Here is a 24,959-nt window from a genome sequence, read left to right as displayed (position 1 = left end):
AGAAGATATTTTGGCTGTGGGGCCGGATAACTGCCTCATATATTTAGCACATAGATTTTAGTCCACCTTCAATTTGAAAGTGGTGCCTGCCTGCTAGAACGGAGCTTTCCACTCGAAAGCAGAAACATGGTTTGATGAAATGAAAACCTGGCTGCACAACTTCAGATACTCCTCTCTGACATAGGCTACATAACTCCACTTCACTTCGCACACCATAGGCTCTGGCTCGTGGACAAGCAAAAACCATCCTTTTTGGCCCCAGGCAAGAGTTCTGCAGAGCTTTCCAAAATGTAATGCCATATTCATCAATCCAGCCTGAGGTCCACACTTTCCGTAAAAACCGCACAGGTTAGACCCTTACCAGTTTCCAGGAATAAGCCGACATCGGCGGCATAGAAAAAAAAAGACGGGACAAAACTAAAGTGTTGCTCTCGCAACACAATAAAATTTCAGAGAAAAAAACTGCTTTTCCAAAGCAGCAGGAAATATTATACTGCATTTCTGCGAAAAAAAAACAACATTTAGAAATAGCGTAAAAAAAATGAAAATTCTAAACAGAAAAAGACGAATATGTAATATTCATGGGGAATCTAAAACCACCTTTCCTGTCAGGCCTAAATCAAGTTTTGTATTGTATATCAATTTACTAGTCACTTTTGAAGTTTAGGTCTAGCTTAACTTTACTGAGTTTACCAGTTTAAGTCTATTAAGTTTAAACTTGGTGACTTGCACTAGTCACTTGTACAAAATTCGGAAGGTCAGTGCCCTTCTTTCTTTGATTATGTGAGTCTTTATTTACATTTTTTAAGGCCGTTTTTCTGACTTTAGTAAGTAATTCTTGTAAAAAAAAAAAAAAAAAAAAAAAAAAAAAAAAAAAAAAAAAAAAAAAACTGCTTTTCCGAAGTATCAGAAATCATTTTACTGTATTTCTGCGAAAAAAAACAACATTTACTAAAAGCGTAAAAAAAATGAAAAGTCTAAATAGAAAAAGAAAAATATATAATATATACGGAGAATCTAAAACCGCCTTTCCTGCCATGCCTAAATCACGTTTGTACTGTATTTCAATTTACTAGTTACTTTTTAAGTTAAGGTTTAGTTTAACTTTACTGAATTTACCAGTTTAGTTTACTAAGTTTAAGTTTGGTGACTTGCACTAGTCACTTGTGCAAAATTTGTCGGAAGGTCAGTGCCATTCTTTGTTTGATTATGTGAGTGTTTATTTAAATTGTCTTTAAGGCTGTTTTTCAGACTTCAGTAAGTAAGTCTTCTTCGAAAAAAAAAATGCTTTTCTGAAGCAGCAGAAATCATTATACTGCATTTCTGCAAAAAAAAAAACGCTTAGTAAAAGCGTAAAAAAATGAAAAATCCTAAATAGAAAAAGAAAAATATATAATATACACGGAGAATCTAAAACCGCCTTTCCTGCCATGCCTAAATCACGTTTATACTGTATTTCAATTTACTAATTACTTTTTAAGCTAAGATTTAGTTTAACTTTACTAAGTTTACTGTCACGATAACATTCACGATAAAGTCATACGATAACAGTAGCGTCACGATAACAAAATCACGTACCATTTGATAACAGGCCATAGCGTCTTGATAAGAAGGATGGTAAGGCTGTTCGGTTTGGATTTCATCAGCAAAAGCAGAATGCCCTGGATAACCTTGATCACTCCCAATAAAGGGGTAGTGACTACAATCAGCTGTCGCTTCATAGCCATAATGAGGTAAAGACGTAGAAGGCTGAAAAAATTTGATATAACAGATGAAAAAACTAACGGTGAACAGAAAAAAAAAACAAGAACAAAAATCAAACAAATATTTCGGCTTGTTCTATGCAGACGAAATATACTCTCTTCGCTTCCCTTTTTCCTTTCGTTTTATTTCTCCTTTTTCTTTTCTTTTTCCTTCGTTTCCATTTCCTTCGTTTCCTTTCGTTTTATTCCGCGTTGGATTTTGCTCTCTTAGTTCCCTTTTTACTTTCGTTTTCTTTCTCCTTTTTGCTTCGTTTCCGTTTTCTTCGTTTCCTTTCGTTTCAATCTACATTGGATTTTTGCTCTATTCATTTCCTTTTTCTTTTTCTCCTTTTTCCTTTCTTTGTCCTTCGTTTCCGTTTCCTTCATTTCCTTTCGTTTCATTATGCGTTGGATTTTTGCTCTCTTCATTTCCTTTGACCAGCCATAGACCCATTTGTCATCTCCAGGTTCATTTTTTTATTTTAGAAAAAAAACGATACATAATACATATAATGAATAAGAAAAAAATGTAATCAGGAAACAGCAAGAAACCGTACCCGCCACGTGATTGGCAGGCTACATTTGAAAATCTGTATTCGTTAGAACAGGGGTTCGATTCCTGGTGTTGTTGAGTATTTGATTTTGAACGGGGGACAGCGGCTTGACCCTGTAAGCTTAGCCCGAGTTGACCAGCTCTAAATGGGTACTTGGAGAAATCGGGGGGGGGGGACACGGGAAGTTTAAGATTATTTGCCCCCCCCCCTCCCAACCCCGCATTACACTCCCGGCCAAAGGCAGAGAATTAGGAGATCGGTACCTGTGCCACGCATACGGTGAGTAGGAAAGATTGGCAAAAAGTGATCAATTCTGACAAGTTAAATGATGAAACTCTGACATGCCTTCCACCTTCAGCTTGGTATAAACATTATTCTTCGATTTTTTCGGTGATTAACTATTCAGTGCATTCTGTATATACTCGCCTTCTTACCCCCCTCTTTAGTACAACGCTTTCGTAACGCCATATAGTGCCCATATCTTTTTCTTCCGTAATTGACGCTGTGAAAAGTTTAAAATCTGATTCAATAGATAAGGATGGTGTTTCTAAGATGCATATGCTGATTGACTGCACCCTCCTCCCCCCCTTTATGTCTCATTTTCAGCTTCTTTTTCAAATGAGTCTATGTACTTCATACGTAACTGAGAGCTTTCTATGTGGCACTGTTTCGTCAATTTTAAAAAGGGTAAGTCACCGACTGATTGTTGCTGCTATCGACCTATTACTGTCTCTTGTAATATTAGCAAGATTTTGAGTATATCCTTCTACCTTTTTTTACTAAAAATATTATTGAGGGTGAAAACCAATTTGGTTTTCAGTATGGGGTGGGTTGTCAGCATGCGCATAAGATTCTGTCTTCTTTACTGGCTGGTGATTCTTCCAAGGGAAATCGTCTTTATATTTGTGCTTTAGATCTTTCAAAAGCGTTTGATAGTGTGGTCCATAGACAGGTTCTTTTTTCTCTTTATAATTATTGGGTCAATCCCTCTGTTATAATGCTTCTTAGGTTTTGGTATTCAAATTCTTTTCTTCAATTAAGATCTGCACCAGACACTATTATAAGGGTACGAAGAGGAGTTAGGCAGGGCGGTTTGTTCTGACCCCTACGCTTTTAATTTTTGTATTTCTGGTATGCTAGCTAAGATTTCAGGTAAATACCTTTCTGGTCTTTCGGAAATTTCTTATCTTGCATATGTTGACAACTTTCTTCTAATTAGCCGCTCCAAAAAGGTGTTTCCTAAATGGTCTCTATAGTTTCTGATGCTTTCTCTGATATATACCTCTCACTTAATATAGATAAATGTGAGTTTCTTCCCTATAACTGTACTACTGCTACTCCCTTTCACTGTAATAACTTCACTATCCCTCTTGTTGATTGTATTCGTTGGCTTGGTATCTCTATTACTAACAATCTTTCGAGCTTACGTCAGCGTACTGTTTGTGATATAAGTAAAAATATTCAGATTGGCTATGCAAAGATTTTTGCAAACAGAGGGAAGTATAATAGACGGGCGCTGGCCAAACTTTATTCTACTTTCTATGATCATTATGTCTTTTATGCTTCAGGTCTTTTCCCCCTTGTTAATAATGGTAATTTAAAAGAATTCGGATAAATTATTTCAAATTTTGCAAATTTGTTCTGTATCTTCCACCTTGGACAAAAAACCGGACTCTTGTTAGAAAATTTTCAGTTCCTGATATAACTTTAATGTTGGAGATTCTTAACAGAAAACTCTCCAGCACAGCTTCTGTGCGCCTATCCCCTCACCACCGTCTTATCCATTTTTTTCGTTAATTTTGTGTGTGTATTTATTTTTCTCTTTGTGTTTTTTTTTTATATTTATTCTTACTCCACCATATTTACTTTATGTATCGTGTGGGTGAAAAATTAAATAAATAAATATATATTTGCAGGAAAGAACGAACAATGACCCATAGTCACCAAAAATTTAAAAAACGTTTGGCTAGTGAGAAAAATTATCATTTGCAGCTGATTCAGGAATGGTATCTATTATCTCCAAATAGTCCTGAGAGCAAAATGTTATTTTCAAAACCAATTTATGGGAATGTCGAAAAATACCCAGAAACCCCTCAAAAATAACGTGCGATCGCAACAAAAACTACACCATTAGAATCGCCATAGCCGAAAACCTTGTACAGGAAACTTACAGTCCATTGACTTACAGAAAGTCACTTATTTGCAAGAGTAATACTAATATGTCCTCTTTCTTTTGTTATTACTAAACTTACTGAACTTGAACTTGCTTCGTACTGACCTGGGTAGGACTTGACCCCGTTGGGTAGGGAGCAACTGCCAACTTTCTATTCGCTCGACCAATTTTGCATATCCGTTGCTTGAGACTAGTTGCAGATACTGAAGTCTGATTTGAACAAGGGGGACTAGGTGTAGCTACAGAAATATCTCTTTCAGAATTCATAGGAATAGTCTGCTCAACGGACATCTCGATTTCTGCACATTCAACCTCACTGAAAAAAGAAAAGCATTAGAAATAAGACTGCAAGAATGAAAAAAAAGACTAAAAAATGTCAAATTTAACAGAAAGAACCGACTTTGAGACTCACATTTTTACACAACCGAGATAGAGCGAACATATGATGAAACATATGTTCATATGTTTCCTAACATATGATAGATCCTAAACATATGATAGACCTGAAGGATTCCCAACAACGTTCGAGTAAAATATTAATTAGGTTCGTTTAACACTACGTTACTCGAACGAGTAACGATGTTACTCGGCTGTTTAACAACGTTCGAGTAAAATATTAACCACGTTCGTTTAACAATGTTCAAGTAAAATATAATCATGTTCGTTTAACACTACGCTACTCGAACGAGTAACCACGTTACTCGACCGTTTAACAACGCTCAAGTAAAATATTAACCGTGTTCGTTTGAAAATACGTTACCCGAACGAATAACCACGTGACTTGACCGTTTAGCAACGTTCGAGTCAATAAAATAAAAATATTAACTTCTAATCTCCTAAAGAAGATTAGAAGTTAGATGCCTTAGGAAATCTCCTTTTAAGTAAGTATAACCCGCAATATTAAAAAGTGAGTGCGGAGTAAAAAAAAAAATAAAAAAAAAATACATAGTATGTAAGGAATACAAAAAGCACAACATAAACATCCCTATATCATCACTATACGTCACTGTATCAGGGAACAAATTACCGAGAGGATTGCTAGCACTCATCTTTTTCTGAGTATCAGCCCTCAGATATTTAGCGATGTTTTCAAGTAGCACTAGCGGGTCGGCAAGTCCAAAACGAGAAATAATCTTTCGGCTTCTATACTACCTTGATAAATATAATAAAAATTTAGTATCCTTAAAATAACATCTCCTTAACTAAAGAAGGTCTTTATTCCGAATTAAAGGCTGGAAAACAGAAGGAAACAGAGTTGTTAGAGAGCAAAAACTATGGTAAAGTTTACAGAAACCTCGACGGCTATACTGACGAGATTTGGCGAGATTTGAGAGAAGTTTGTGCCAGATTCAAACTGCCACCTGGAACTTACCGGCTAGTGCCATCTACATTTGACCGAGATGAAGAGAGCGAATTTATTATTAGAGTATTTACTGAAAAATCTAACTCAATGCAGTAAGTCTTTTCCACTTGTTTTCTACTATTTAGGATTAGTTTGAACTGGGGCTATAAAATATTACCGCGCTGGGGCTATATAGCTGCACTAAAGTACAAAGCACATAAAAAAGAATTGTTTCTTTTTTTTATAACTTGGCTATTATACAGCAAAATTTAGATCTTTTTGGTGAGATTTTATTATAGGAAATAAGGATACGCTATAAAGCACTTTCTACCAGAGAAAAAGATTTAGCTGGAAGGGTAACAGAAAAAGCAATGTGTTTTAGACCACGTTCAACCTCACTGGAAAAGGAAAGCATTAGAAATCAGATGTGAAAAAGAAAATGAAGATTGGGAAATGTCGAATTTAACAAAAAGAATCAAATACGAGGCTCAAATTTCTGGGAAGCCGAAAGAGAAGGAATCTCCAAAACATAAGATGTTCCTGGAGTATTCCCAACAATATTTGAATGAGGAATTAACTACCCTCAACTGCATGATTAATTTTGATAGTCTTCTAGTGTGTTCCTAATCTTTCAGCACATTCAACCCCACTTGAAATCGAAAGAACTTTCAATTATTGATTATTGTCGTTGAAAGCATTTGTTTAGCATAAAAGATATGTCTCAAAAGAAGAGGGCGTATTCCACAATTGAATTCAAAAATGAGTAGAGAAATGTTCTTTTATTCTAAATATGTTAGAGAGGAACAACCACTATGGACAATACCTGAAAAGCTTTAAACCTTCGTCAAAAATGCTCTCCCAAAATAAATTCCTTCGCATCTGCCTAGGGGGGTTGCTTTTAATAATAACTGGTATACGGCTATTTACCTTAAGACGTAGTTAACTGATACTATACAATGTGGACGCGAGGAGCGACTATTGTGGACGATAGTTGCATAGCTCTGAATCCAAACGTAACCTCCACCACGAGTTAGAAATCGGTAATACTTCGTTGTAACTTGTCCTTTGTACAATACTGAAAGAAATATTCACTTAGAAGAAGTATCCTAAATGATGACAATAATTCCAGCACACGGGGAAAGGGATGCTGGAAACTATGACAACCATCTTCTCTAAGTGGACTTAGAATATCTTCTAGAAAATAAACAAAGGCACTTCTAAAAATTTTGGGAGGAGAGAGGGACAATTTTATTTCTCTTTTCGATTCTTTTTTAAGGAAAATACAACATAAAGATATATTTTTCGAAATCTAGAAGGCATTAATTGTGTGTCCTCTTAAACACAGAGGAGGGATGACGGAAACTACGACAATTGTCTTCTCTAAGAGGCCATAGAATGCCAGCTAGAAATTAAAAAAGGAATTTTTTATAATCACGGGGGGGGGGGTAGTTTTTAATTTTTGTTAAATATATAACAAAAAGATATTCATTAAAATCTATGGGGAGGCATTAACTTCAAGAAGAGAGGGAAGGAATATGGAAACAATGAACCGCTGTTTCTTACCGGTCGTAGAGTACCAGCTATAAAAAAAAATATAGCTTGTTTCAGAATATAGGGGGGGGGGGGGTATTGGCGGTATTTTTTTCGAGTTTTTTATGAAAACAACAAAAAGTTATTATTTTCCAAAAAGAAAATTGTACCAAATGTTGACATTAATTCTAGTGTAGAGAGACGGGAGAATGTATAAACTATAACAACTGACTTCTCTGAGCAGTCTTGGAATATTTTCTGGCCCTTTTTATATTTAGCTGGTAGATAAAATTTAGCTAGAATACTCCCAAACAAGCAGAAATACGCGTTAGAAAATAAATTATTACTATTGTTATCACTATACTGTTATACTGCAGAATATTGCTATATTATTATACTGTATGAATGTGACATTAAAACCTATGAAAACAGGATTTTTCAAAGATTTTTTTTTTTCTCAACGGGTGCGACTATCAAGCAGCTTAGGCAGTATGCGAACTTGTCTATCCATTTCTACCCCAACGCTACCTAGAATTTTCTTTCTACAAGTACATAACGCCATATATTTTTTTGAAATTGTATTAATTGAAATTTGAGATTTTTGTACTATTTGAAATTTAAGAAATTTTTTAACTTTCGTCTATTTGAAATTTATCCCATTGTTATGTTTGGCGCAGTGGATTCGACCTTAGCTTGGTAATACGGGACCCAGAGATCAAATCACGCTGCAGGAATGCACTGCAGCGCCGACGCAGGGACCTTAGTAGTCACGAAGCGTTGTTAATTCTTAAATAATTGAAAATTCTTAATACATGTGCTGATGCATGTAGCCACTTAACAGAAGAAAGAATAATGTGTTTGATTCATATTTTGTCGACAGTAGAACGTCTGACTCATTCACAGTGCTTAAACATCACGACATTATCCTATTCTGTAAGAAGCCAAAATTTTACAGAGCTTCTGCCATTTAGTTTACTATTTTTTTATGATATTTAGCATAGTTTATATATTATGTAGCATAATTAAATGTTGTCTAGTATAATATATAATCATAATATTTATAATATTTTAGTATAGTTTATAGTAATCTTTCGAAATGACTATGCAGGACTTCTATGCAACCCTCTGTCACTTAAAGAAAACTCAGTTTTATCTAATCGACACGTCAGTCTTTGTGCTGACAGCGAAATCAAACTGTATGCAAAATTTTTTTACCCTGCTTATTTGTTTTCACGATCAAGGGCATATCCAGGATTTTTCAAGGGGGAAATATTTTTTCGGGAGGTATTCAACCCCCCCCCCCTGGATACGGCCTAGTTCACGATCATTGGCTTAACTTCCCTCAGAAATGCACGATTTTGCCACTAGCCCACAGGTTCAATTTTCACCCAAAGGACACCATACTTAAATCATTTTAATCATTAGTTTCAAATCTGCCCACTCGTCGAGACAAAATTATGATATTACTCTGAGTTTTACTTTGAGATTGTTCAAAACTTAATATAAATAAACAAAACAAAACAAGCAAATGACCCGAAGCAAAACTTGCTTGGGCTTACAACCCAAGTACACATACAAATAAAAACAATACGATAAAGGAGCGGAAAATGAAAAAAGAAAAGAAAAGAAAAGGAATAGAAACGAAAAAGAAAAAAAAAATATTCTTTTAGAAGAGAGGAAAAATTCATTTCTTCGACGGTTTTCAGTCAATTTTCTGCCAATTTTCGACCTTCTTTTCAATTTACAAAAGAATTTAAAGCAAGTTTTAAGGATGTAATTTATTAGATGGATAAATCCGAATATAGACGTTGAACAATTAAAACCACAGGACTGCCAAAAATAAAATACCAAAAGATAAAATACAAATACAAGGCGAACATAAGCCTTAATGGCCAAGAAAAAATTAAATTGATACAAATTAATTGACTGGACTTCAGAGAATTCTATGCAACGTTCGAAAAAAGTATTCAAATCCTTAATCTCGCTTTTCTCCGAATCAGTTTTCCATTAGTAAGATATTTTCACTCTCAGGTAGCAATATGTACACTTTTGTTCTCTATCGCCGGAAATAACGAATCGAACACCACAATCTTTCACCACTAATCGAACTGCCGACAAAACTAGAATCGAACAAAGGTTATATGTTGATGAGAGGCAATATTTTATTAACATGAGAGACAGATCTTGGAGATAGCTAATATATTTAATTTTAATAAAATAGTCGAAATCATATGATCTCTTCTTTATCATAATTTTTTTCTCTATCGACTAAGTTGTCAACAGAAACGAAAAATCGAATATGATGGTTGCGGTGACCTCAGTAACGTTGTACGAAACGAATTCTAGCAACAGCAGCAACAGTAGCAACAACAACAAAAAATCAAAAGCTCGTTTTGAAAACAACCGGCAAGTGAGCGAGAATTTGACCGAGAAAAAAACCTATCATGTGAAGCTGATTTAGGAATGGAAACTATTATTTCGATTAATTCTAATGGTAAAGGTTTATTGCGAAAAAGAAACTACCGGAATTTGAAAAAACAGCCTGAAACTCAAAAAAAAATGTGTTGGGTCGAAACTAACACAACATCATAGCCCTTTTACCATAACCGAAAGGATAATTACATAGCCGAAAGGAGAATTACATAGCCCATTAGCCGAAAGGGGAATTACCATGGCCGAAAGAACAATTACATAGCCGAAAGTAGAATTACCATAACGCACTTAAAAGAATTACAGTCGCCCAACTTGAGGAACAAGAAAAGCAAAACTTTCATTTGGAAAGCAGTGAAGTGTTTCCTTTCTTTATTCTTCTTGTTTTTATCGCTAATAGAGGGGCGCTGAAGCATCATAGAAAGATGTTGGAGAGCTCATTTGAAAGTTATACGTGCTTGTTGTATGCAACAAAATATAATATATATAGAAAGTGCAATTTTTCGCAAAAACTGCATCTTCATATTAAGGCCGTATCCAAGGAAAGGGGTTAGGGGGTTTGAACATCCTCCTCCCGAAATGTTTATCCAACTCGTAAAAACTAAACAAAAATGAAAATAGACCAATTTTTGATGCGTTTTTAAAGTTGTTTTTGTATCCTCCTCCCCCGAAAAAATCTTTTTATAACAACCCCCACGAAATTGTTTTGTTTGCACGTTTGACTTGTATTTCATCGACAGATAAAGCTAGATTCGAACGGAGGTTATATATTGATGAGAGCCAACCGATTAATTCATCTTGGAGCCATCAAGATTTTATAAGAACAAAAATACATACATAATTATAGAGAAAAATGCCCCAAGATCACTAAAAATTGTTCAGGTGTGAAAAAGCAGATTTTTGAAGGACAATTAGCGATTTTTTCAGGAGCGAGGGGAGGGGAGGGTGTTAACTCCTAATTTGGTTAATAATAACATCCAGTGTTCAGTAAATAAAGATAATTGCGTTCCTGATTCTAATTAAATAAAAAAACAAGTTTTTTTAACTGCAAGTAAGGAGCGACATTAAGACGTAAAACGAACGGAAATTATTCCGTATATAAAAGAGGTTGACCCCTCCTCAACACCTCACTCTTTACGCTAAAGTTTGACTCTTTCTCACAACTGTACTTTTTAAAACAATAAAGAACTTTAGCGTAAAGAGGGAGGCGTTGAGGAGGGGTCAACCCGTTAATATTCTATGACTTTCAGAGGGTGTTTCCCTGTATTTTCTAAAATAAGACAAATTTTCTCAGGCTCGTAACTTTTGATGGGTAAGACTAAACTTGATCAAACTTATATATTTAAAATCAGCATTAAAATGTGATCCTTTAAATCTAACTATTGGTATCAAAACTCCGTTTTTTAGAGTCTCGGTTACTATTGAGCCGGGTCGCTCGTTAGTACAGTTAGTTACCACGAACTGTTGGATAATAAGAAATGTATTTGTACAAAAAAAAGAATCCGTCCAGTAGCTTGAAAGCTACAATTACCCTTTTATTTTTTCGTGCTTTCCTTTTAATCGCTCACTATTGTCCGATTAAAATTAAAGATATATCAGTATCGTATCGTGATATATAGTGAGATATATCAGTATCGTGTATGCACGATATATGTCAGTATCATGTATGCACGAACGCAGTGTCCTATCAATTAAATCTTGTGGTAATTTAATTAAGATGACATTTGATTAATAATGATAGTATTAAGATATTTAATTACTATTAAGCTAATTGATGAAATTAGAACTGATAAGTTAGTAAAATCATGGAGGATAGAATTTCAGAGGATAAATTCGATTTTTTAATTAAACGAAAACATTTAATTAGTTAACCTCCTATCCGGTCGCAATACAGACAGCATAAATCGAATTAAATAAGAAATAAAAACAGAAGAAAAAATAAAATAGAAAAAATGGGGTTAAGCACCGAAACTTTTTCTGATATCAAAACTTGATGCATAGCAGACTAACAGCCTAACAGCATAGCAGACTTATAAATGAATGAAAATAACTCATTCGAAGTTTCTCGAATAACGAAACCTATCAGGATAAAAGTGTTATCCTATACACTCTAAACACTAAACACTAAGCACTCTAACTGTCCTAAACTATTTATATTTCAATATTTTTATTGAATTATTTATTTATATTTATATTTTAACGCCTTTTCTTCATAGATTAGATAAGAATAGCGAACATGCAAATAAATGTTAACGAGTAATTTTAAAATATATTAAATTATTACTCTTTGACCAAATGCGGCATGAGCGCTAATATTGCCAAATTACTTCTTTTGTGCCTTCCTTTTATTAACTTAACATTAATTAAATAAAACTAAAGACGACAAATACTTACATATATGATGAGAATAGCGAATATTTAAAAATTACACTTTTTATTCTGAAATAAACTTGTTCTTCTCAGCTTTTTTTTTCCTGTATTGGAAGCCATATAGTCTTTTTCTTTAAGCCATTATAACGAGCAATTCTTACAACAAATACTTACGAACAAATACTTACATATATGATGAGAATAGCGAATATGCGCAATGTCTGCAGCGTGGACGTACTGATACAACGTTCTTTCGATTAAGTCCTGCGGTTCGTAGCCAGTTAAAACTGATACTCTGTAATAGACATTCTAATTATTTCAATTAGTCGTTTTAGTACGCTTTAACCCATTATTTAAGTTTCTTGATAGCTTGAATTTCATTACCTATTTTTCAGTTACTGGAGAATAGCAAAGATACAAATAAACATTAACGAGTAATATTGTAGCAAAAATAGAGTACCAAATATGTAAAATTTCTGCAGCATGGACGTACTGAGAAAACTCGGAATCTGGGCGAATTCGTGATTTAAATTTCGTCATAACGGAAATTATTTATTTTTCATGTTGAAGCCTCGTAACTTGTAAGTGTTGAAGCCTCGTCGTGAAGAAACGCGTTTCTTCTTTGTTACTTATATTTCAACACCTTTTCTTCACAGATTAGATAAGAATAGCGAACATGCAAATAAACGCTAACGAGTAATTCTCGTTAAGAAGCCTCGTTGTGAAGAAACAAGTTTCTTCTTTGTTATTTACATTTCAATGCCTTTCCTTCATAGATTAGATAAGAATGGATAACATTAAAATAAACGCTAACGAGTAATTTTATAGCGAAAATAGAATACCAAATATGTGCAATTTCTGCAGCATGGACGTACTGAGAAAACTCAGAACCTGGGCGAATTCATGATTGAAATTTCATCATAAAAAAATATTTATTCTTCTTTTCGTTGATTATCCTCGCGTTCTGACATCCCATTTTTCCTTTGTATATATATTTCCGCGCCTTTTCCTCCACGGATTAGATAAGAATAGCGAATATACGAATAAATGTTAACGAGTAAATTTATAGCGAACACAGAACAACAAATTTGCGCAATTTCTGCATTTGTGCTAATAAAAAAAAATTATTATCTATTTTTCATTTAGTTGATTAGCCTCATATACACATTAATTCTTTGTGCACATATTTCCGCCTCTTTTCCTTCATGGATTAGATAAGAATAGGGAAGATGCGAATATACGTTAATGAAAATATATAGCGAAAATAGAAAAGCAAATATACGCAATTCCTGCAGCATAGACGTACTAATAAAACTCTGAACATGAACAAAATCGTGATTTAATTTTCATCATAAAAAAAATTATTATCTATTTTTCATTTAGTTGATTAGCCTCATATTCAGATTTTTTCTTTGTATACATATTTCCACGCCTTTTCCTTCATGGATTAGATAAGAATAGCGAATATACGAATAGACGTTAATGAGTAAATATATAGCGAAAATAGAACAGCAAATATGCACAATTTCAGGAGCGTAGACATACTAATAAAACTCTGAACATGAACAAAATCGCGATTTAATTTTCACAATTTCAAATTTTCAAAATATGCAACAATTTTCAAAATATTTAATTTTCAATTTAAAAATAATTTAATTTTCAAAATATGCACAATTTCAGGAGCGTAGACATACTAATAAAACTCTGAACATGGACGAAATCATTATTTAAGTTTTGTCATAAAAAAAAAAAAAAAACATATCCATTGTACTGATAAAACTCGTGTTCATGTATATATATTTCTATGTCTTTCAAACAGTTCGTGGTAACGAACTGTAGTAAGGAGCGACCCGGCTCAATAGTAACCAAAACTCTAAAAAATTGAATTTTGATATCAATAGCTACATCAAAAGAATCGCATTTTAATGCTAATTTCAAATATATAAGTTTCATCAAGTTTAGTCCTACCCATAAAAAGTTACGAGCCTGAGAAAATTTGCCTTATTTAGGAAAATAGGGGGAAACATCCCCTAAAAGTCGTAGGATCTTTACGAAAATGACACCATCAGATTCAGCGTATCAGAGAACCCTACTGTAGAAGTTTCAAGCTCCTATCTACAAAAATGTGGAATTTTGTATTTTTTGCCAGAAGACAAATCACGGGTGCGTGTTTATTTGTTTTTTGTTGTTGTTTTTTTTCCCAGGGGTCATCGTATCGACCAAGTGGTCCTAGAATGTCGCAAAAGGGCTCATTCTAACGGAAATGAAAAGTTCTAGTGCCCTTTTTAAGTGACCAAAAAAATTGGAGGGCATCTAGGCCCCCTCCCACGCTCATTTTTTCTCAAAGTCAACGGATCAAAATTTTGAGATAGCCATTTTGTTCAGCATAGTCGAAAACCATAATAACTATGTCTTTGGGGATGTCTTACTCCCCCACAATTCCCTGGGGGAGGGGCTGCAAGTTACAAACTTTGACCAGTGTTTACATATAGTAATGGTTATTGGGAAGTGTACAGACGTTTTCAGGGGGATTTTATTTTGTTTAGGGGTGGGGCTGAGGAGAGGGGGCTAAGTTGGAGGATCTTTCCTTGGAGAAATCTGTCATGGGGGATGAAAAATTCAATGAAAAGGGCGCAGGATTCTCTAGCATTACTATAAGAAAACAATGAAAAATAAACATGAAAACTTTTTTTCAAATGAAAGGAAGAAGTAGCAATGAAACTTAAAACGAACAGAGATTATTACGCATATGAGGGGTTCTAAAAATACTTTAGCATAAAGAGCGAGGTATTTAGGAGGAGATAAATACCTTGCTCTTTATGCTAAAGTATTTTTAGTAATTTCAACTATTTATTCTACGGCCTTTCTGATTCAGGGGTCATTCTTAAAGAATTGGGAGAAAAGTTAAGATTTAGTGTAAAGAGCGAGGTATTAACGAGGGTACAAACCCCCTCGTATACATAATAAAAATATAAGGTTATGAAAGTTTGTTACGTAAGTTAATTCTTAAGTTACGTATATTTTTTACTAATAAAAACGTTCGTTAAAAATTAAAAGTTCTAGTAGCCTTTTTAAGTAACCAAAAAATTGGAGGGCAACTAGGCCTCCTTCTCCACCCCTTATTTCTCAAAATCGTCTGATCAAAACTAAGAGAAAGCCATTTAGCCAAAAAAGAATTAATATACAAATTTCATTTTAATAATTTATGTGCAGAGAGCCAAAACCAAACATGCATTAATTCAAAAACGTTCAGAAATTAAATAAAAAAAACTGATTTTTTTAGCTGAAAGTAAGGAGCGACATTAAAACTTAAAACGAACAGAAATTACTCCGTATATGAAATGGGTTGTCTCCTCTGCAATCCCTCGCTCTTTACGCTAAAGTTTGACTCTTTGCCACAATTCTACTTTTTAAAACAATTAAAAGCTTTAGCGTAAAGAGCGAGGGATTGCAGAGGGGACAACCCATTTCATATACGGAGTAATTTCTGTTCGTTTTAAGTTTTAATGTCGCTCCTTACTTTAAGCTAAAAAAATCAGTTTTTTTTATTTAATTCCTCCATAGATTAGGTGAGAACAATGCATATGTGAATAAACATTAGTGAGTAATCTCAAAGCGAGCATGGATTAGCAGCGATAGCTAATAATTTTTTTTCCAAATATAATAATAATAATAATAATAATTTATTTATAACCCACAAAGTACATTAAACTGTGGAGTAAACACACAAAAAACGAAAAAACAAGACAAAAAACATAACAACATAAATAACATAGCAGCATAACAACATACAACATAAATAAATTACCTCCATTCAAAAAATGGCCAAAAGAGGGTCAAAAACACCGATCATTTGCCGAGTTTTAAGACATATATATTTAGATAAATGTTCAGTCGCGAGGGCGCATCAACGATGTTAAATTTAGAGACGACTGTATGTTTCCGATACCACCGAGGCAGACGCAGCAAATACTTGCAATACTTAAATATGAGAATAGCGAATATGTGCAACCCTTTACCTAGCATAAAGGAAGATCAGCTTCAAGTCCAAATTGGCAAGGAACAAGAACATATTATGGTGAATTCTTACATCATTAAGAATACACATACAAACGGAAATGAAGGATTTAATTTATACTTGCTCAAACCAAAAAAAAAAAAAATAAAAAAAATTAAAAAAAGGGCAGCGAAAATCAGTTTCATGTCCAATGATGCCAGGTCTTACTTCACCAAGAGCACACACACGCACGATAAGAGATTTGATTTATACTATTAAAAAATAAATAAGAAAATAAAGCCAACTTTTTACCTAGCATCAAGAACGATCAGTTTCATGTCTAAACACGCACAGAACACAAACATATTTTGGGGAAGCTTTACTTCACCAAGAATACACACACACACACACAATAAGGGATTTGATTGTTACTGTTCAACCAAAAAAACAAGCCTCTTACCTTACGTTTCTTAGACGTTTCTTACCAATAAGACGTTTCTTACCAAGCATCAAAGAAGATCAGCATCACGTCTAAGGACGCAAGGAACAAGAACATATTATTGTGAAGTCTAACTTCACCAAGAATAAACAGACACAATGAGGGATTTGATTTCTACTAGCTAAAAGACGCATGTCTAAAGACGCACGGAACATGAACATATTTTGGTGAAGCTTTACTTCACCAAGAATACACACACACACACAATTTGATTGTTACTTGTTCAACCAAAAAAACAAGCCTCTTACCTTACGTTTCTTAGACGTTTCTTACCAATAAGACGTTTCTTACCAAGCATCAAAGAAGATCAGCATCACGTCTAAGGACGCAAGGAACAAGAACATATTATTGTGAAGTCTAACTTCACCAAGAATAAACAGACACAATGAGGGATTTGATTTCTACTAGCTAAAATCAAAAAACAGACCAATCTCTTACCTAGCATCAAGGAAGATCAATTTCATGTCTAAAGACGCACGGAACATGAACATATTTTGGTGAAGTTTTACTTCCGTAATTGCAGAAGGAGGTAGTGAGTGACCAACAGCAACCATACCGACTTGTTGCATTGTAGAGTCCATTGGGTTGTCTGTTTGAATGCCTCTTAGCTTTACATAGCCAGAACAGTGTATAACCTTCATGAATTAAGAATTCATATTTGAAAATAGTTACAATAGTTCTTCTACGCACAGTTTGAAAAGATAGAACCCTTACAATGGTTAAAAAAGAGCAAATTGCAGCCCATTTCAAATAAAATTATAAATAACACATTCTACAAAAACATTGTCAAGTGAGAAAAAATTTCTATTTAAAGATGATTCAGGAACTATAACTATTATATGGGTTGATTTTACAATAAAAATTTTACAAAAAAAAATTGTGATAGTTGTAGAAAAAAAATGTTGTTATTGTAAAAAATAACAATAAAAATTTTACAATAAACAAAATTGTGATAGTAAAAAAGTGAAAAAAAATTCCTATTGAAAGATGATTCAGGAATTATAACTATTATATTTGTTTATTTTGATAGTAAAAAAAATGTTGTTATTGTAAAAAAAAAAGTGAAAATAATTTTCTATTGAAAGACGATTCAGGCATCATAACTACTGTATTTTATTTTGTTTATATATATATATATATATATATATATATATATATATATATATATATATATATATATATATATATATATATATATATATATATATATATATATATAGATACTTTATTTTGACAGTAAAAAAAAATATAGAAAAAAAAAACATTGTGATAGCAAACTTTAGTGAGAAAAATTCTTACTAATGATTCAAGAACTATGATTCAGGAACTATAACTATTATAGGTGTTTATTTTGACAGTAAAAGTGTATCGTGAAAACAAATCTTCGAGAATTTTTGAAAAAGATCTTAAAACTCCTCAAAAATAGCAGTGGGTCAACATAAAAATGTTCCATTAGAATCAAAGTGGTCAAAAACACTGAGTTAGAGTTTTGAGCTTTATAGCTTCAATAATTCTATATGAGTCATTATAATAGCTGACAAAATATTTTTTATTGATTTTACTTTCTGGATTTTTACTTTCTTACTTTCTCTCAGTTTGTGTTTTAAATGATCGTTGGAAAATGCTTCTTCTTATTGCTTGGCGTCCCCAGTGACCCACGAGAGAGGCGAATTTGCTTTTTCTATTTTTACTTTTTTATAGTTAGCCCACGTGAGAAAAATTTCAAAAAAAAGTCGAAGTCCGAGTTCACGTAAGTCAAAGTTCAAATTAGTTAGCCAAGAATTCAAGGTTCAAGTTTGTGTTGGTCTAACACTTTGGACAATAAAAGTGAGTTATGTTTTCCAAGCCCGGTTTTAGTTATCCCCCTAGCCCGGTTAGATCTAGGCGAATTACTAATATTTGTTAAGGGGTGGCACATACATTTACACTCCCATGGACTATATCATATATCTCTCTCCACTCTCAGACATACAACACCAAGCAAGTTCAGCTTTAGATCTTCTAAAATGCCTTTGAAAGAGATAGAAGCGACTTTGTTTTCTAAAAGTGTATTTTCAAACCCATATATTTCCACACTAAACACTCAAACACACAAAAATTCATCTAAGACACTTAAGTCATGAAGAACAGATGAAAACAAAATGAGTGCATATATTAACTCCAATTAATGCGTTCTGGGACCATACTGGCTATGCATGACGTATGAAATCAAGAAAGGAAATAATAAACTAGATCTACGTTTCATGGGCAACGTGAGGTGTTGTGGCAACCTTTGCTCGGCTTCGCCGAGTAAAGTGTTGCGAGAGCAACACTTTGGTTTTGTTTCCTCGCTGCGACTAAACGCTGAAGTTGTTAATCTGTAAGGATGCTAAAATACATACTAGGTACACCAACTCGCAAAAGTTGCAAACTCCTCATTGCTAAAGATGATTGTAGCCTTACAGCCGATTATTAATTACAAGTCCCCTACATGTCTTACCACTGGAACCGAATTGGTCTTACCATCAAATACAACGGAAACAAAAAATAGGTACACCAACTAGTGAGAGTTGCGAACCCCTCATTGCCGAGGATGATTATGAGCTAACAGCCGACTGTTGCTTACAACTCCCCTATATGTCTCACAATTGGTATCGGCCTGTTTTTGGTTTCAGTGTGTATCTTACTACTGAAGTTGTCAACCCCTTTAAACTTTCAAACTGGTATATCTCATGAAGGAATTTTTGTACAAAAAAATGGATGACATATACTTTGATCAGCTCATCAAAAGCTATCGACTGCCGTCGAAAAAAAAAATCTATCTGTCTTAGTTCAAAAGTTGACTTTTTTGCCGTAGGCCAACTTTCTAACGTCATCACTTAGAAAGGAGCAAAGGATAAACTCTAATTTCTTTAGCAATGAGAGAACTTTTAAAGTTTAAGAGGCACATCTGATACATTTTCTCTACCGCAATCCCAAGTGCGAAAAACCGAATGATAAACTCAGCTGAAATCACGAACAGAAATGGGTAGAAACAATAGATGGCAGCACTTTCGGACCCGTGGGAAAATGCCGCTTTTTTGCTTCTCTAAATTTTTCTATTTATCACTCAAAGAAGATATATTGACTGTGGGGCAGGGTAACTGTCGCATATATTTAACACTTATAGATTTTAGTCCATCTTCAATTTGAAACTGGTGCCTGCCTGCTTGCCTGCTAAAACGGAGCTTTCCACTCGAAAGCAGAAACATGGTTTGATGAAACGAAAGCTTGGCTGCATAACTTCAGATAGTCCTCTCTGACATAGGCTATACAACTCCTCTTCACTTCACACACTATAGGCTCTGGCTCAAGGACAAGCAAAAACCATCCTTTTTGGCCCCAGGCAAGAGTTCTACGAAGCTTTCCAAAATGTAAAGTCATATTCATCAATCCGGCCTAAGGTCCACATTTTCCGTAAAAACCGCAGAGGTTAGACCCTTACCACTTTCTAGGAATAAGCTGAAATCGGGGTGCTAGGAACAAAAAAAAAAAACACGACAAAACCAAAGTGTTGCTCTCGCAACACAATGAAAAGAAAAAAAATCAAATAGGTGAAAAAACGAGGAGTAGCAAAATATTAAAAATGAAAAAAATCAGGCAAATATTTGGAATGGGACCTCTACCACGTCGTCCTCAGTGCTATGAAAAAAAAAAAAAAAAAAAAAAAAACTAAAAAAAAAAACAAACTAAAAGATACTATTTTTCTTCTCTTGCAGAGTTCACTCCAGAAGCTTAGTTTTTTTTTTTTTTTTTTTTTTTTTTTTTTTAAAGCACTGAGGACGATTTGGTGGAGGTCTTCAAACTTGGCGGATCTTCTTCCATATTTTGCTACTGGTTGACAAAATCCTCGGTTTTTCACCTATTTGATCTTTCTCTTTTCATTTATTTCCTTTCTTGATTTCATATATTAACTTCAGTCGCTAAGAGTCCAGAGTTATTTGACAAACCTATCTTAGGTTGAGCCAGCTCGACTGTAGATCTTTTAGAAAGCCTTTCAAAGCAACATAATAAGCAACTTAGTATTCATAATGTTAATTAACAAGCCTATTTTCAACTCTGAACTCTCAAACATACAAAAATTCATTCATTCATTGTGAATTATCTAGGACAATCAAATTACGAAGAAAAGATGACAATAATCGGAAAATATAAATTGAAATTCCAACGGTTAAAAATTCAGAGTGCTTCTCCAAATTCTTTTGCCTGATAAAGCCATCCTCCCCCAGAAAACATGGCATATCAAATCAATTTCAAAACAATGAACCCATAGCGTCCAAACAAAAAACTAAAATATTTGTTTGACCATCGGACACTATACCATAAAAAGAACTTCCTTGTCTAATGGGACTACGGTATTTAATTCTTTTTATTTATACGATTATATTACTTTTGGTTGAAATGCCACTCGAATAATGATATTAAGGCATAAGGATAAAGTTCAGCATTAAAACCTTAAAGCCCCTAATCGCTTACCTTATAACAATCCTGTAGCCACTATTTCCATATCTTGCAGACAATAAAACTCACCATCGAAACCTTACTGCCGTCAACAGCTTACCTCATAATAATCTTACAAAACCATTTTTCATAACAATATCCGCTTACCTTATAATCAATAGAATTCAACATAGAAGCTTACCTTATAACCACCAGTGGTCAGTCCCGCATTTCTTTTGGCCAGAACACACTTCATGCGAAGAAAAAAAGCCCGTTCAATTTCTATATCTGAAAAAAAAATTCAAAGTTGATAATTATTAGTTTTGACCTTGGTACTCCTGTTTAAACACATCGTCAGACCACATTGGTTACCAGGTTCGACAAATAAAAAATTTACAAAATAACCAAGAAAACGAAGGCTATATCAGCCACTTGGACAGAAAAGAGACGAAAAGACAGAAGCAGATATTTCTGAAAGGATCACCACCAAGCAGTTTGCAGTGCTCAAAGAAAAGAAGAACAACTTTCCTTTTTAAGTGAACTCTTATCAGGTTTGAAGAAACCTATTGGGAGAGCCTTGCTGAAATACCTTATTTTTTTTCTTTTTCGCTTCCTTTCTGTTCACTTGCTGATATTATCCTCGTTATCTCAGTTATTTTCTTAACTATATATTTTTTCCTTTTTGTCATACTTCTGTTTGACTAAAAAGCAATGCTATAAGCTTGATACCAAAATAAAAGCTACCTAATGTTTTTTTCATATCTCACTACAGGCACGTCTTCAATATGTTAACGGAGATAAGAGAGAGGGAGCGTAAAATATAAATTGGAAACATGTCATGACAGCAAGCTAAACAAAAAAAGTATCAGAACCAACCAACTGGAACATCTACAGCAAGGTAACAGCACTAAAGCGAAAATAAATATAATATTCCAGACAAAGGCGTCGTTGAGGGGGGGAAGGAGGGCAGTTGCCCACCCCCAAATAACTTGGAAAAAATATTATATAGCCCATGTCCATTGACTATCCGGATATGGACCCCTCTTACCGCCCCCAATAAAAATGCTGAAGATTCGCCCCTGATTCTTGAATATAAGACAAGTTGTTTTGAAAGAGATAGAAAGGCCGTTGAATGGAACCGTACTCGAGCACACATAAGGATGGCTAAGTATTCTTGCGACCCAAATTTTCAGAGAATAAATCCTAAAGCAACAAAGGACAGAGAAAAGCAAAGACATTCAAGTGACCCGGGCTATCGAAAAGCAAAACAAGCCGAATAATGAGCAATTACGGGAGTGATGAAAGCAATCAAGAAGAGGTTAATACATCTGCGAGTCTCTATCAGATATTAAATAGGGATGAAGTTGAAATTGTCATCAAAGATTAAGACACGATGAAGTCACTGGCTAGGAGCTTTAGTCACATGTTTCCACTTTATGTAGACTGAATATATTTCTTTAAAAAAAAACAACAATCGATTATAAAACAAAGAAAAATTCAGCTTTAAACCTATTTATTTGTTTACTGATACAAATAATATGAAATTAATGCTTGTTGCTATACAATTGCAGATTAATTTTTGGCATATTGAATTTTCTTTGAAACTTCTACTTTTCCAATTAGTACAGTCACCAACAGCTATACTGGAAGTTAATGATTATATATAGTAGAAATAAACATTCTCAGAATTGTCTCAAGTTGGATTCGTGGAGAATAAGTACAGCCCTTCCCCTCTTTCATGCATTTCTTTCATTGTATAAGTACTAAAGCTACTTCAGTGTAAAATGATGTTTTTGCCTGATGTTGGGTGATGCTTCTGCCTGCTGGCCTGCTGGGTGACTCTGAGGCGAGAAGGTTCTCATGGAACTCGAGTTCCTCGGTCGTCACAGTAAGGTAAATTAAATAGAGGAGCCAAAGCACCGAACAGCCCTTCCCCTCTTTCATGCATTTCTTTCATGGTATAAACACTAAAGCTACTTCAGTGTAAAATGATGTTTTTGCCTGCTGTTGGGTGATGCTTCTGCCTGCTGGCCTGCTGGGTGACTCTGAGGCGAGAAGGTTCTCATGGAACTCAGAGTTCCTCGGTCGTCACAGTAAGGTAAATTAAATAGAGGAGCCAAAGCACCGAACAGCCCTTCCCCTCCTTCATGCATTCCTTTCGTTGTATAAACACTAAAACTATTTCAGTGTAAAATGATATTTTTGCCTGCTGCTGGGTGACACTTCTGCCTGCTGGCATGCCGGGTGACCCTGAAGCGACAAGGCACTCGTGGAATTTGGAGTTCCTTGGTCGTCACAGTGAGGTATTTTAAACGCAGGGGCCAAAGTACGGCAGCAAGTGGAAATAGGTAAAACTAAGTACAAAGTCAGGGACGTTGTAGTTAGCGTGTCTCTCATTTGGGAAGCCATCTCATTCAAATTTTTTCTTAAATCAGCACACTCCCTGTGCAATTACTGATTTCGCAACTTCAGTCGTCTGATTCTCTCTGTTCTCTCTTTTTCTCTCTGTTCTCTCTGTCTCTCTCTGTTCTCTCTTTTTCTCTCTGTTCTCTCTGTCTATTTTCCTCTGTAGCTAGGTAGCACTCTTGAATTTGGTTCATTGTCATTGTCAGTTTTTCACACTCTTTCAGAGCATTACACTCTTCTTTTGTAATATTTATTTCTGTTCCAATTTTCTCTGCACGAAGCAGAGCGTCTATTTGACCTGTAGGCAGAGAACCTCTGGTCAACTGGAGTTTATTTAATGGGGCTTTAAGGGACAGGTTTTTCAACTTTTCATCATTAGGGCTAGATTCTACTTTCAATTCTCATTTTCGAAATATTGGGCTGTGACATGAAGATAGCATTTTTTATTAAGTCGTGAGCACTCGGTCTCAGCAGATTCAAGTTGAGCTACTTTTTCCAAAGCGTTTGCTAGTTCGACTTCAACCGTCCATATCTAATTTTGTAATCAGTCAATTGCTTTTGGAAAGCGTCACTCTCTTGCTTTTGAGCACACAAGCTTTGCTCCAAAATTTCAATCATTTTACTTTGCTCGTCAGATATTCTGAATAATGATTGCCTCTGTGACTGAAGGTGGTCACAGATTGCCTTTTCTCTCGTGACCAAATTCCTTTCAGCCGTTAATACCTCTAGTTTTCTTTTAAGTAAACTACAGCAGGCTAAGTAAGTTACCGCATCTCCACACAATTTTTCCTGAAGTGAAATTTCCCTCTTTTTAATTGAAGCTTTTTCGTTGCTCAGAACTTTAACTTCTTCCAAGGAGAGTTCAATATGGCTCTGAAGTGTGTTAATTTTTTTAACTAGTCGGAGAAGAGCAGCACCAGTTCCAATTGACACCAATATTATTAATAGTATTGTCGGTATTAAAATGTCAGCTAGAATCCCTGACTCATCTGATTCTTCTTTACCATCGTTGTTGCCAAGTAGAAGCGTTGCACAAAGAATAAAGACAAAAATAAGTACAAATAGTACAAACATAACAATCTTCATTTTATCTTTAGTTTTATTATCTTTACCGATGCCCATCGCAAAATCTTACCAGATTTTCAAGATCTCTAAAACGTTCGGCCAAAAACACGTAGAGCCATCTTCATTTTGTCACACCAAATTTCCTTGTCCTGCACCCCGAACCGCATTAAAACGATATCAATCGGCCTTTGTGAAGCACTCTGTGAAGCATTACGATGGTGTACTTCTTAAAAAAGCTGTCTAAAGTTTTGATAGCTCATTCATATATTTTTTTTTCAATTTACTGTGTGTTATATTTTATTGCCGTGTGACGTCTCGTGCTAGCTGTGTGCTAGCACAATATGCTAGCTAATAAATAATGTTTTATTATGCTTATGATAAATACGCGTATGA

At 34.5% G+C, this 24,959-nt stretch overlaps 1 protein-coding gene across 6 annotated transcripts in view; it reads right to left on the bottom strand.

Moving 5' to 3' along the window:
• Positions 1-24,959, bottom strand: part of LOC136039263 (single-minded homolog 1-like) — a 116,054-nt gene that overhangs the window by 3,842 nt on the left and 87,253 nt on the right. For all 6 annotated transcript variants that reach the window (XM_065722836.1, XM_065722834.1, XM_065722835.1 and 3 more), the window contains 6 exons: positions 21,298-21,383; positions 17,076-17,272; positions 12,330-12,436; positions 6,739-6,886; positions 4,575-4,785; positions 1,579-1,749 (listed from right to left, as the gene is read on the bottom strand). In XM_065722836.1, coding sequence (XP_065578908.1) covers positions 1,579-1,749; positions 4,575-4,785; positions 6,739-6,886; positions 12,330-12,436; positions 17,076-17,272; positions 21,298-21,383 — 920 coding nt within the window. The remainder of the gene's footprint in view (positions 1-1,578; positions 1,750-4,574; positions 4,786-6,738; positions 6,887-12,329; positions 12,437-17,075; positions 17,273-21,297; positions 21,384-24,959) is intronic.

Source organism: Artemia franciscana, chromosome 19 (assembly GCF_032884065.1).
Source record: "Artemia franciscana chromosome 19, ASM3288406v1, whole genome shotgun sequence".
Classification (NCBI taxonomy): domain Eukaryota; kingdom Metazoa; phylum Arthropoda; class Branchiopoda; order Anostraca; family Artemiidae; genus Artemia; species Artemia franciscana.
This window is presented reverse-complemented; position numbering and strand designations above follow the sequence as displayed.